The sequence below is a fragment of the Amphibalanus amphitrite genome, unplaced genomic scaffold (genome assembly GCF_019059575.1).
Source record: "Amphibalanus amphitrite isolate SeventyFive unplaced genomic scaffold, NRLGWU_Aamphi_draft 000734F_arrow, whole genome shotgun sequence".
Lineage (NCBI taxonomy): Eukaryota > Metazoa > Arthropoda > Thecostraca > Balanomorpha > Balanidae > Amphibalanus > Amphibalanus amphitrite.
Window position 1 is genome coordinate 262,036 of NW_024882228.1, and position 12,982 is coordinate 275,017.

At 53.5% G+C, this 12,982-nt stretch overlaps 1 protein-coding gene across 4 annotated transcripts; it reads right to left on the minus strand.

The window, feature by feature from the left end:
- Positions 1–353: 353 nt before the first annotated feature.
- LOC122365360 (GDP-fucose protein O-fucosyltransferase 1-like) lies at positions 354–12,493 on the minus strand. Of its 4 annotated transcripts, none has more exons than XM_043336509.1 (8): positions 12,408–12,493; positions 9,544–9,699; positions 6,473–6,588; positions 4,855–4,978; positions 3,426–3,635; positions 2,880–3,052; positions 1,838–2,080; positions 354–1,298 (listed from the first exon to the last, which is right to left on the minus strand). In XM_043336509.1, the coding sequence occupies exons 2-8, from the start codon at positions 9,662–9,664 to the stop codon at positions 1,050–1,052; spliced, it is 1,236 nt and encodes a 411-aa protein (XP_043192444.1). In that variant the 5' UTR covers positions 9,665–9,699; positions 12,408–12,493; the 3' UTR covers positions 354–1,049. The 4 variants fall into 4 exon arrangements, with proteins under 4 accessions (XP_043192444.1, XP_043192445.1, XP_043192443.1 ...); XM_043336510.1 differs by having other exon boundaries at positions 12,425–12,445; XM_043336508.1 differs by having other exon boundaries at positions 12,316–12,414.
- Between the last annotated feature and the right edge of the window lie 489 nt (positions 12,494–12,982).

The following is a 12,982-nucleotide window of genomic DNA, read 5'->3' on the forward strand; positions in this document are numbered from 1 at the left end:
CTATTGAGCTTATCTAGCTGTTCAGGCAACATCTCAACATCTGTGCAGGCTTGGAGGCCCTCTGTGCAGGTTAGGAGGCCCTGTAAAAGTGGTCATCTCTGTGAGTATAAGAGACCTCCAAGTTATGAAAAGCTTTACCAATCTTCTAACAAAGAAGTCTTCTCAGCTAGTCTTCTAAGAAATAACTAAGTGGGTAGGTTAAAAAAAACTCATCGGATTTCGGCCACTTTATTTTCAGGAGGCCCCCTTTTCAGCTTTTTAACTTTTTAACTTTTTATTTTATTTTTGAAAAAAAAATCGGCCAAGGGGGGGCCATGGCCCCCATGGCCCCCCCTTGTATCCGCGCCTGATATTCCAAAGTAAACTTTATTAATGGTTGGATGATCGCTGCAAAAGCGAAAATAGAAAACGGGAATGAATGTATCAATGCATGAACGGCTCATTCGTAAGTACTCAAAGCACTACACGAGCCGGTTGCGGTGAATGTCACCGGACACAGTACACACCCAATGGGTGCCATTTGATCGCTGCTCTGTCGTCACTGAGATCACCGCGCGGCCGAGCCACGCCCCGCCACCGCGCACGGCCGGCCGCGACCAACACTCCCGCCCAATGACCGGCATACGGGACCGCGCCACCGCCAGTCTCCGCGGAGACCCGGGCTGAGCGGCAGGCCGATCTGAGCACACACACGTCCCCGGAGGTACTGCCGCCAGCAGTGCGGCAGCGCACGCCACAGCGAGATCCCTGTCCCCACGAGCCGGGCCGGGCCGGGCCGAGCTGACTACAGCTCCTCCCTGCCGGACCGGGCTGACTACAGCTCGTCCCTGCCGGGCCGGGCTGACTACAGCTCGTCCCTGCCGGGCCGGGCCGGGCTGACTACAGCTCGTCCCTGCCGGGCCGGGCCGGGCTGACTACAGCTCGTCCCTGCCGGGCCGGGTCGGGCTGACTACAGCTCGTCCCTGCCGGGCCGGGCTGACTACAGCTCGTCCCTGCCGGGCCGGGCCGGGCTGACTACAGCTCGTCCCTGCCGGGCCCGGCCGGGCTGACTACAGCTCGTCCCTGCCGGGCCGCGCCGGGTCGGCATCCCGGTCCGACTCCGACTCCGACTCAGAGTCCTCTGGGAACGCCCAGAAGGCGGACGGCAGCCCGAGCGCGTCCCGCTCGCGGAACACCACTGCCGAGAACGAGGAGACGCAGTTGCCGATGAAGAGGTTGGCGCGGGCCAGCAGCGCTAGCTCGGCGTGCGCGTCCGCCGGCCGGCCCGGCTCGGCCGGCTGCCACGTGACCAGCTCGAACTGCCGGGCAGAGCGGGTGTCAGCGGCGGACACACGGACGGGCGGACACACAGACCAGTACCGCAGCGAGAACAGTATCGGTGGCCACGGCGAGGGGGCGCGGCAGTGGGAGCAAACGAACCCGTAATAAGCCCCAGACAGGCGACAACAAGGGAGGCGCATGAAGATCACGAAACCCACTGAACTATTTGGATAGACGATGGTAAAAAAGTGATCATATTTAACTAAATAGTCGATGAAATGTCCCCCTGTCACAGCACTACGTTGCCACTCCGGAAAATCAATCGATTATCAGGTATGAATTGCATTGTGCATCTGCCCACATAGAAGCACTCAGACGGGTGAATGGGCGACAAGTAGGAATGGAACGGTCCTAGATGTGTGTGTGTGTGGGGGGGGGGGGGGGCAGACAGCTCGGCAGGGCTGGGCTGTGCGCCGCTCGCCACTGAGCTCCCGCCCCTCCGTTGTCTTCACGGTCTGTCAGTGTCGGTGGGTGGGTGTGGAGGATCTCAGAGCCGGCGCCGTGCGCTGCCGCTCACCTCCTGCTCGTGGCCGCGCAGCTCGCGGCGCAGACTGTCCAGCCGCTCGGGCGCGTCCGTGGCCACGTAGACGGCGGGCGCGCGCGTGTGGCGGGCGGCGCGGCGCATCTGGCGCGCCACGGTCGGCCAGTCCGGGTAGCAGAGTCGCTCCGTCAGCCGACCGTGCTGCTGACGGTAGCCCAGACACTGCGCCGACGAGAACATGTTGCCCGTGGCCTGGCGCGTGTGGGCGCAGGCGCGCTCCTGGTGGACGGACAGACAGACACCGCGAGCTCACCGACGGCCGGACAGACATCGTGAGCTCACCGACGGCCGGACAGACACCGTGAGCTCACCGGAGACCGGACAGACACCGTGAGCTCACCGACGGCCCGACAGACACCGTGAGCTCACCGGAGACCGGAGCAGACACCGTGAGCTCACCGACGGCCGGACAGACACCGTGAGCTCACCGACGGCCGGACAGACACCGTGAGCTGCCCACCGGAGACCGGACAGACACCGTGAGCTCATCGACGGACAGACAGACACCGTGAGCTCACCGGCGGCCGGACAGACACCGTGAGCTCACCGGCGGCCGGAGACTGACACCGTGAGCTGCCCACCGGAGGTCGGACACGGGCACCGTGAGCTCACTGGAGACCGGAGCAGACACCGTGAGCTCACCGACGGACAGACAGACACCGTGAGCTCACCGGCGGCCGGACAGACACCGTGAGCTCACCGACGGCCGGACAGACACCGTGAGCTCACCGACGGACGGACAGACACCGTGAGCTCACCGACGGCCGGAAACCAGACACCGTGAGCTCACCGGCGGCCGAGCACATACGATCCGAGTACACACGTTAATCAGTAAACATCACAGACGTAGAAACCCATACAGAGCCATGGCTTAATAGCTAATGGTATGGGTCCGGATAACCTCAGTAGTCAGTAGCTATATATCAATCTTGGGTTTGTCCGAACACAATCACCCAGTCAGGACAAACTCACCCAGCCGTAAGCTGTTGAGCTGACCCGGCACGGTGGCCGAACTCACCCAGTCGGAGCCGAGCCGGAGGTGGACGCCAACGAACGGCGCGGCCGGCAGCAGGCGGCGCCTCAGCTCCCGGGCGCGCTCGCGGACGGACTCCGACCACTGGAAGTGGCGCTGCAGGCCGGCGTTCACCTCCAGCACCGGGTAGGAGGCCGGCGAGCCGGCGAACGCCAGCACTGAGCAGCCGACGCAAAGGGTCACATGTCACCGAGACGACAACATTAACAATCTAACCAACTTCATTACTCCATTTTTAAGTTCCATAAGAGGACCTTTCTTTTCGGACAAACAAAAACAGTGCTGAGGACTCGGACTTTGCTAGGTGAATACAAATGATGGCAGAATACAATGGCCGTTAGTTAATGACAACGTCCCATCTCTGACGATCGGTCCCATCTCTAACGAGCGCCGTGCCCGGCAGCAAAGCGCGGACCTTACATCGACGCCGGGCCACCGGACCGACTGCAGACAGCGGACTCACTGACCCGACTGCGGACGCCGGGTGGCGGACTCACCGGGCCAGCTACGGACGGCGGGTGGCGGACTCACCGGGCCAGCGGTGCGGCGGGTAGCGGCGCCGCCAGCGCTCCGCCTCGCCGGCCACGTTCCACAGGTCGTACGACAGCGGGCTGTGCAGCTCCGAGGACACAAAGTCTATGCCGTAGGTGTCCCAGAAGGGGCCGGGCGGGTTGCCGTTCTTGGCGGCGCAGGGGTCGGTCGGCGGCTCACCGTACGCCTGCCGCTGCTGGTAGCAGAACGCTGCGGGGATAACAGGGCGCATCAGCGGGACACAGCGACCGCTGCGGGGATAACAGGGCACATCAGCGGGACACACTACACAGCGACCGCTGCTGGGCGCATCAGCGGGACACAGCGACTGCTGCTGGTAGCAGAACGCTGCGGGGATAACAGGGCGCATCAGCGGCGCACAGCGACCAGCACCCCTCCCCCCCCCCCCCACACACACACACAAACGCGCCCCGGCACGGTACGCCGACGTAATCCAGCGGAAAGTCAGCGCTCCAGATGCTTGTCCCACAGTCTGTTAGACAGGAAGGTTGCCTATGGAATTGGACACACGATCCGAGTTCACGGTCCGTCATCCCTCTCAGCCACGGTTCCGACAAAGTAGATCCGCTGCACCCTTCAGACGGTGTGAATTGACTGACAGACTTTTGGGGAAGGGAGGTGTGCCCCGGGAACAGCTCCCGACTTCCGACTGAGGAACTTTGGGACATCATTCGGCAGTACTGTGCCACAGTCGAACGGGCGTGACCGGGGTAGCGCCGCCTGTACTGAGCGAGTGAACTCACTCGCACGAGTGAACACTGACCAGCGCGATCGTATGTCCTTTGTCCTTCCCTACCTCATCTGCATTATTCAGTCGTGTTCGCGGAGGCATGCTAGCCACGAGACAGAACCTCCATTTCCAATAGGGCAATAGGCTATCCTAAGCAATAGGCATTAGGCTATCAAATAGGCTACCTCAAATGGCTGACTGATGGATGAAAGAGTCGAGGCCCGAGCTAAGCTGAGCTTGAGCGTAGGTCCCAAGCAAACCGTACGATCGGTAATTCCAGGAAACGGGAGGATTTAGATGTTAAGTTTAACGTGGATACCCATCGAAATATAACGCCCCCCCCCGCCCCCACTCAACTGACTCCAACTGGCTGCGGCTGCTCCCCCAACCACAGACAATGCCTGTCGGCTGTCAGGTCTCACAATATCGAGCCCCGGAGCGTCTCAGACCCGGACTCTAATCACACGGAGTCCAATGCTCCAACAACTGAGCTACAAGGCCCGTAATAAATAACTGTTAAACAATTCGAATGGCAACTTTTCTTTACATCACCCTGGATACAACAACAAGAATTCTTGAAAGTATCCTAACCAAAGTGCGAGTCAATAGGTGCTTGCAGCCTTCCAGGATTCTAGGTGCTACAAAACGACAGTAACTTTGTTTAGAAACAATGCTTACAAATTCTCTTTGAAGGCGGCCATATCTTCGGGGCTATTTCACTCATAAATGTTTCCATGGTAATTGCAGGATGGTACTTCGCTACTTCGTCCACTCGAAAATACTCGTCGAACGGTACCTGAATCTGAAAAAGGAAATACCATCATTAGCTTTTCACACAAAACTGAGCTCAATGTTTTTTAATGAAATGCATTGTATTATCATTATAAAGGATAACATCAAATTAAAAAAGGACCCGCTTATAAATAATGCCTATTGCTTACGAGCAGTGGGCAGTACTCTTGCCTTTATAGTGCGAGCCGTCCACACAGAATTTTTTTTAGGGAAAATGAGGCAAAGATGTTGCAAAGATGAGTCGAGTAGGAATGAAAACCAATAAAAACGAATTACCCAGCTTATGAATGGATTATGTGAATGAAATGTGAATCTAAGTGCCGATGAATATTAAGTAACCCTCGCCCGTATTGGTGTTTTTACAGCCGCGAACGTATAGGGGGGGGGGGTCCATTGGACCCCCTTGCCGTTTCGCCCCTGATCGAGCTAGAGCTTCGCGGAAAAAACGAGCGTGTTGCCCGTGACGATGATACCGAATTTAAAGGTCCTAGGTCATTGGTTGACCTTCCAGGTCAGGTCAATGACCCAAAAGTCGGGAAAATCGGGACCCGTTAGAACGTCGTAAAGGATAGTTACTATGGGTTTTTCGGAGCGTTAATCACGAATATCATGTTAGTTTTGATCACAGATGATATCTTCATGCATTTACGCCAGGTCGGGTCAGGTCAGGTCAGGTCAGGTGAAGGTCAACCAGTAGAGGTCCTGCCGAGCATTTGTAGTAGGTGTCAACCGCCTCTGACAGCTTCGCAACATGTTACGAAGGCTCCAAAACTACTTCGTGAATGTTCATATGGTTGCTTAATTCGAATTCAGCTAAAAAAACTAGCCTAGAAACATGTAAAAATAAAAAAGTGAACCGAGGTCATCAAAGGTCAATGACCTGACCTGACCTTCAGGTGACCTTGACACCCAACCTTATGCGTGGGAACAACATCATATCATGTTTGAACGCTTGAAACCACGAAAAGACTGCAAACGCGCGACTAATGAGAGCCGACATACGCCAAATCGCAATTCCGGCCAAACATGGTCTCGAAAAGTAGGTTACAGGTCAAAGGTCATTTGAGTCAGGGTCATGCAATTTTCAGGGTAGGTGTGAAATTGATTAACGCGAGGGTACTGAAAGAGTCCGCGATCGGCCGCTTTTTATGCGAGTTATTCGCGAAAAACCGAGGGGGACCGTTCGACTCCCCCCCCCCCCCCCTATACGGACCAGGGTTAAGATTTGTATTTATGATTAGTGGTTGATTTAAGATTTATGAGACCTACTATCTAAAGATCATTAAAAAAAGTTCGATGACCAAAAATCTACATAAGCGAGACTAGATTATAGCAAGACCAGCTATTAATGTGGTCATAAGTATCGGCTGGCAAAGGGGCATTTGTTCAGAATACGTGTTTGTTATTAAATGATCCATATTCCTTATTCCATATGCGCCTGCATGAGACCAAACATAGCACGAAAAACGATAGCAGAAGTCTTGACAAAAAAATCAATACCCACCGACTTCGGCTGACGCATGTGATATTCCACCCACGGTGCCAGCACTAGTGTCCTGTTGAGCTCCTTAGCGAAACTAAGGGTGCCCAAGAAGTAGTCCATTTGGTTTCCAAATCGACCTGCCAACAAAAGTACACTTATGGCCATCAGCTTTTCCTGCATTAGTGACCAATAAACAGCACATACATATTCCATGAGTGCCGCAAAAGCGGCAGCACTCAGGTCAGCAGCTGCCTCCCCGCATTGACCTGAATTGGCATGGTCTTCCACTGTTATGGTCGATTCCGGTGGTTAGTTTAGCACTCTCGCGGCGATTTATCGGGAGCGGCCGATTACCCTCGAAACACAATGGCGGCGACCATGGAACTGTTTATTGTTTCTGTGCTTCCATATGACCGGGGGGTGATACCAAATGAAGGGAAGGGAAAACGTGCCCCATCACAACAAGTAGCCGGAGAACTTCTCTTTCCAGGCCTCAAACTCCTTGAGGGTAGCGGTAGCCGCCAGCCGGGGCGTGGGCGTGCCGGCGGCGGGCATTCGTGCACGCGGCCGGGCGCCGGAATCGGGCCCCGCAGCTGCCTGGGCGGGTGCCGTGGCGTCCTGCACGGCCGTCGGGCCGGGAAGCACCCGCTCCATCAGCGCGGCCATCCGCTCCTCACGTCGCGCTGCCGCTGCAGCCAGCTCCAATTGCTGCTGCAGCATGCCCCGAAGCAGCTCCATCTCAGACGGCTTCTCAGCGGCGGCGGCCGACTGCGCCTCATCGCCGCCCGCCATCTTGGACGCGCGCGCCGCACAGATATTTACACACGACAGGCACAACGAGTACGGTTAGTCGCGGCCGTCAGCGAAAAGTTAATAAAAGATTACGAAACCGACCGACCGCGCCATGTTATGGTCGATTCCGGTGGTTAGTTTAGCACTCTCGCGGCGATTTATCGGGAGCGGCCGATTACCCTCGAAACACAATGGCGGCGACCATGGAACTGTTTATTGTTTCTGTGCTTCCATATGACCGGGGGGTGATACCAAATGAAGGGAAGGGAAAACGTGCCCCATCACAACATCCACCATGCACTGCTGGTACATAGGTACACTCGGGGGCAGATTGATGTTCCACAACTCTTTATCCACCGGGTTCCTATGGCTCAGCATTGGCAGCAGCCGCCTGGTACCGGTAGACTGTGCCGCTTCACTTACTTGTCAAGCGGCACAGCCTACCCACACCGTATGCCACCGGTCTGGGTCGGTGGCTGGAAGGCGATGTGGGCCGCCTGTGACGTCAGCGCAGCGGTGAGGGCCGAGCCCGGAGGCATGGCTCGGGTCGGCGCGGCGCGGCGGCTGGCGAGGGCTGGGGAGTGAGGTGGGGTGGGAGCACGGACCATCGCGCGGCTGAGCGAGTGTAGTTAACTTTCGCGTCTCAAGGCGCCAATTATTCTACCTAACAATTGTGCTAAAGCAGTTGTTAAAATGTCCTATCCCCAAGACAGCGCCTTTCATCATACTTGCCATGCACATTACGACACACTTAAACGTGACATTGGGACAGCCGATAGAATTTATATCACACGTGCATCGAGTTGCGGAGCTACATTGTTTTTAACAGATATGTATTAAGGCCTTGATTGAGCTCATTGGTGTCTATTATTTCGCACAGCAATCGTCCAGAGACGTGGGAACTGGGGTTTTTGGATAGCGCGGCGTCCCAACTTTAAGCAACTCTTATGTTCCTCTAATGTGTGGTCGCAGCCACCAATAGCAAACCGTTCCATCTAGGAACAAATAAGTCTCGCACCTGGGACGGTTCGAACCGGGTTTCTCCAACCGGTCACCCCACGACGCTAGCGTGTATCCACTGAGCTGCCGAAACCAGCGACCACCCGCCGCGGTCAAACGCGATCAAATGTCACAATACTGTCATTGCCGGTCAGCGGGTCAATGTCATTTTGTTTTGTGCGGACGCGGACCATTCTCGGTAGCTCAGTGGATGAACGCTCGTGTCGTGAATTGGCCGGTGGGAGAAGCCCGGTTCGAGCCCCCCTGAGTGGCTGACTTTTTGGCTCCTAGTTGGAACGGTTTGCTATTGGAAGCTGCGACCACATATTAGAGCAACAGTAAATCAGTCTACCGCTTTAAATTGGAGCGTTGGCTGCGGCACTACTCATAACCCCCAGTTCCCACGTCTCTGGACGATTGCCGTGCGAAACAATAGACACCAATATGCTCAATCAAGGCCTTAATACTAATATGTTATACAAAATATAGCTCCGCACCTCGATGCACGAGTGACATAAGTTCTATCGGCTGTCCCATTGCCACGCTTAAGTGTGTCGTAATGTGCATTGCAAGTATGATGATAGGCGCTGTCTTGGGGATAGGACATTTTAACAACTGCTTTAGCACAATTGTTAGGTAGAATAATTGGCGCCTTGAGATGCGAAAGTTAACTACACTCGCTCAGCCACGCGATGGTCCGTGCTCCCACCCCACCTCACTCCCCAGCCCTCGCCAGCCGCCGCGCCGCGCCGACCCGAGCCATGCCTCCGGGCTCGGCCCTCACCGCTGCGCTGACGTCACAGGCGGCCCACATCGCCTTCCAGCCACCGACCCAGACCGGTGTCATACAGGTGGGTAGGCTGTGCCGCTTGACAAGTAAGTGAAGCGGCACAGTCTACCGGTACCAGGCGGCTGCTGCCAATGCTGAGCCATAGGAACCCGGTGGATAAAGAGTTGTGGAACATCAATCTGCCCCCGAGTGTACCACTGTGCACTGGAACACTCCGTGCTCCTTGGCCGGCTCTGGTGGTGGCTCCAGAAGTACTGACAAATGTGTGATAAACATCTAACATTTAGCACATATGTGTAGCACATCCATTACACGACACTGTATGCTATTTACAAAGGGGCTCTGCCACACCCTCATGATTGGGGGTCCGACCCCAAAAATGCACCACTTTATACGTCATCCGGCAGGCATTACGGAAACGAAATAATCGGGGGAAGGGGGACCGGACCCCCGCGACCCCCGGTGGCGCAGCCCCTGTGTTTACGTGCCAGAACAGCAGTTGAACACTCACCCATACAGGGACAGAACAAGATGTAGCCACGCTCGTCCACTTCATTGGCAGCCGATTCCTCACTTGTAGATGAAGCAATCAACAAACACAAAACGCTCAAGAACAGGGCGGTCTGCCTCATTATTGATTCAGAATGAACGTTATACAATAGACAATCTGAAACCATAAGACAGTTATGGAAGACAATCATCGAACTGGGCGATAGTCCACCACTTGATGGTGACGCTCTATGACACGATAGTGATGGTGTGTTATGCATGGGCCCATAACCATCACTGGTGTCAAGAGCACCACTTCCCCAATTTTTACTAGTAGGACTCTAATGATTATTTTAGGATAGCAAAACCATCCTTACCATGCAGCGCCATACAGCTAATGTTAAAATTATCAAACAATGGGTATGTCTCAGGCCCTACCAGCCCTTTAAAAAACCCCACCCAATTGACGTCAATTGACTCGCGTCCATTAACGTGCAATGGTGAAAAGCCAATGCTCTGTGTACTTACTGCGAATACATTCATTTCTTTCTTTCTTTCCTGATAAATTTTGTCCGAATGGATGAATGGGTGGTTTTGGACCCGGATGCCGTCCGCTGAGCGGTGCTCGTAGCGAATGACGCCATGCCCCCCCCCCCCCACCAACCTCGCCCGCGCCCGGCTCACTGGTTATAATTTGAATCGGAAGTTTACGTACCGCAGGTAAATGGCGGAACGGTCCTCATGGGCCCAGCGTGCCCCTCTCGCCAGTTGCCAGCTAGCTTAACATATGTAGGAACGCGGGTCAATTGACGTCCTCCGTTCCGTCATTTCCATCCTCAGGGTAGCAAAATCCTAAATCCTGCTCCTCCATGCTTCCACCCCCCTGCTCCGGGCTGGACCGGCAATGCTATCCCATGCGGGTAGCTCCCCCGGGAGCAGGCCCGTAGCCGGGTGCGGTGCCTGTCAGGGGGCTGGGTCGCCTGTCCTCGTGATGGGCTCCTTAAAAAGGAATGTAAAGGGATGTAGAGGTCTCAAAACTTGCACATACATATATCTCATTTAGAATATTTGCTCAATTTTGAATATTTGCTTTCGTGTTGTCATCGAAAGTGAATAAATATCACCGAAGCATGCTGTGATGTCACTGGAAGAGAAGATAACGTACCACGCTATCAGTATCGACTGAGACACAGACTCAGACCGACACAGGCAGACTCAAACTGACTCGACCGACCCAAACCGATTCAGATCGACTCAGACCGACTCAGAACGACTCAAACTGACTCAGACCGACTCACCGACTCCATTCTGCTTGACTCGGACAGACTCAGAACGACTCAGGCAGACTCAAACCGACTCAGGCAGACTCAAGCTCACTCGACCGACTCAAACCGATTCAGATCGACTCAGACCGACTCAAACTAACTCAGACCGACTCAACCGACTCAAATCGATTCCGATCGACTCAGACAGACTCAGAACGACTCAGAGAGACTCAGGCAGACTCAAACCGACTCAGGCAGACTCAGACCGATTCAGATAGACTCAGACTGACTCAGACCGACTCAACCGACTCAAATCGATTCCGATCGACTCAGACAGACTCAAACTGACTCGACCGACTCAAACCGATTCAGATCGACTCAGACCGCCTCAGATAGACTCAGAACGACTCAAACTGACTCAGATCGACTTAACCGACTCAAATCGATTCCGATCGACTCAGACAGACTCGGAACGACTTAAACAGACTCAGGCAGACTCAAACTGACTCGACCGACTCAAACCGATTCAGATCGACTCAGACTGACTCAGCTAGACTCAGAACAACTCAAAATGACTCAGACCGAATCAACCGACTCAAATCGAACCGACTCAAACCGATTTAGACCGACTCAGACAGACCCGATTTGACCTGAATCATCAGACCTGAATCGGTTTGAGTTGGTCGAGTCAGTTTGAGTGTGCCTGAGCCGGTTTGAGTCTGCCTGAGTTTGTCTAAGTCGTTCTGAGTCTGTCCGAGTCGATCGGAATCTACTTGAGTCGGTTGAGTTGGTTTGAGTCAGCTTGAGTCGTTCTGAGTCTATCTGAGTGGGTCTGAGTCTGCCTGAGTCGGTTTGAATCTGCCTGAGTTGGTTTGAGTCTGCCTGAGTCTGTCTGAGTCGTTCTGAGTCTGTCTGAGTCATTCTGAGTCTGTCTGAATCAATGGAACGATTTGATTCGGTTGAATTGTTCTGGGTCAGTTTGAGTTGTTCTGAGTCTATCTGAGTTGGTCTGAGTCGATCTGAATTGGTCTGAGTCTGCCTGAATCTGTCTGAGTCGATCGGAAATCGGAATCGATTTGAGTCGATTGATCTGAGTCAGTTGAGTTGGTCTGAGTTAGTTTGAGTCAGTCTGAGTCAATCTGAATCGGTTTGAGTCGGTCAAGTCAGTTTGAGTCTGCCTAATTGCTGATTCAGTTTGAGTCTGCCTGAGTGAGTCATTCTTTAGTCTTTACGTTATCTTCTCTTACCCAGTGACGTCACAGCATGCTTCGGCCTGGCACAGCGGCCTAATACAGGAAACCTTAACCTTGAACAAAAACGCTACCGGTGACGCCAGGGTTACCAATACTGATTTATGCATATTTTTCAAATTTCAAGCAAAAACACCTACACCTAGTAACATTACACCTAGTAACATTAAACACCTAGTAATATTACCAAAAACACCTACAGGTGAATGTTGCAAGTTTAATTTTGTAAGATCATTTAAAAACATCAACTGACCCACAATGACAACTGAATTGGCTTACATTCAGCGAGCATACATATTTGAACCCTTAAACACACATAGAAATAAGCGACAGAGACACAGAACCGACAATATTCCTAAAATACTCCAGACATTTGCCTGTGTAAAACCAATTGACTGTTGAGTGTTGAATAAAAAGCCGGCGCTTTGCAACAACTTGGCAACAGTAGCCTATGAGCCGCGCCGCTTTACTGTCAAACGCTGTTCGGTTGTTATTTTCTACTGTCAGTCTGCTATCGTTTGACAACTTCTCATTGGTAAACTTCACGCGGCCTAAGCTGATCGCCAATGAGCGGCCGAAATACGTCAGCTAGCAGTATGCATAAACGGCAGACTGACAATGAAATAAACAGATTACAGCGAACATTTTCACGAGATCACACATTTGTTGGCTTGTTATAAAATTACGTCAAAAGATTATTGAATTTCACTCATAAATTGAAATCCTTTTTAAAGTCGTATTTATTCTAAGGTTACCAAAGTTGAGCTATTGTAATTTCACCTTCATTTTTTAGCCTTATCACGCATTGTTATTAACCCGCGCCCTGATGGGGGGGGCCATTTTGGCCCCCCCTGTGGTTTTTCTTAAATAGCGAGAAAACGGCGGCGCGCAGCGCCGCCAAATTTTGGGTACCTTACCGGACATCAATTTGACACCTTCACACAAA

Bases quoted from the DNA above. Each gene is read 5' to 3' on its own strand.
- LOC122365360 (XM_043336508.1), bottom strand. The intron at 3,636-4,854 runs GTAAGCATTGTT...TTATCCCCGCAG, and splicing joins GCCGCCTTCAAAGAGAATTT to CGTTCTGCTACCAGCAGCGG. The intron at 2,081-2,879 runs GTGAGTTCGGCC...TCCGTCCACCAG, and splicing joins TCCGGCTCGGCTCCGACTGG to GAGCGCGCCTGCGCCCACAC.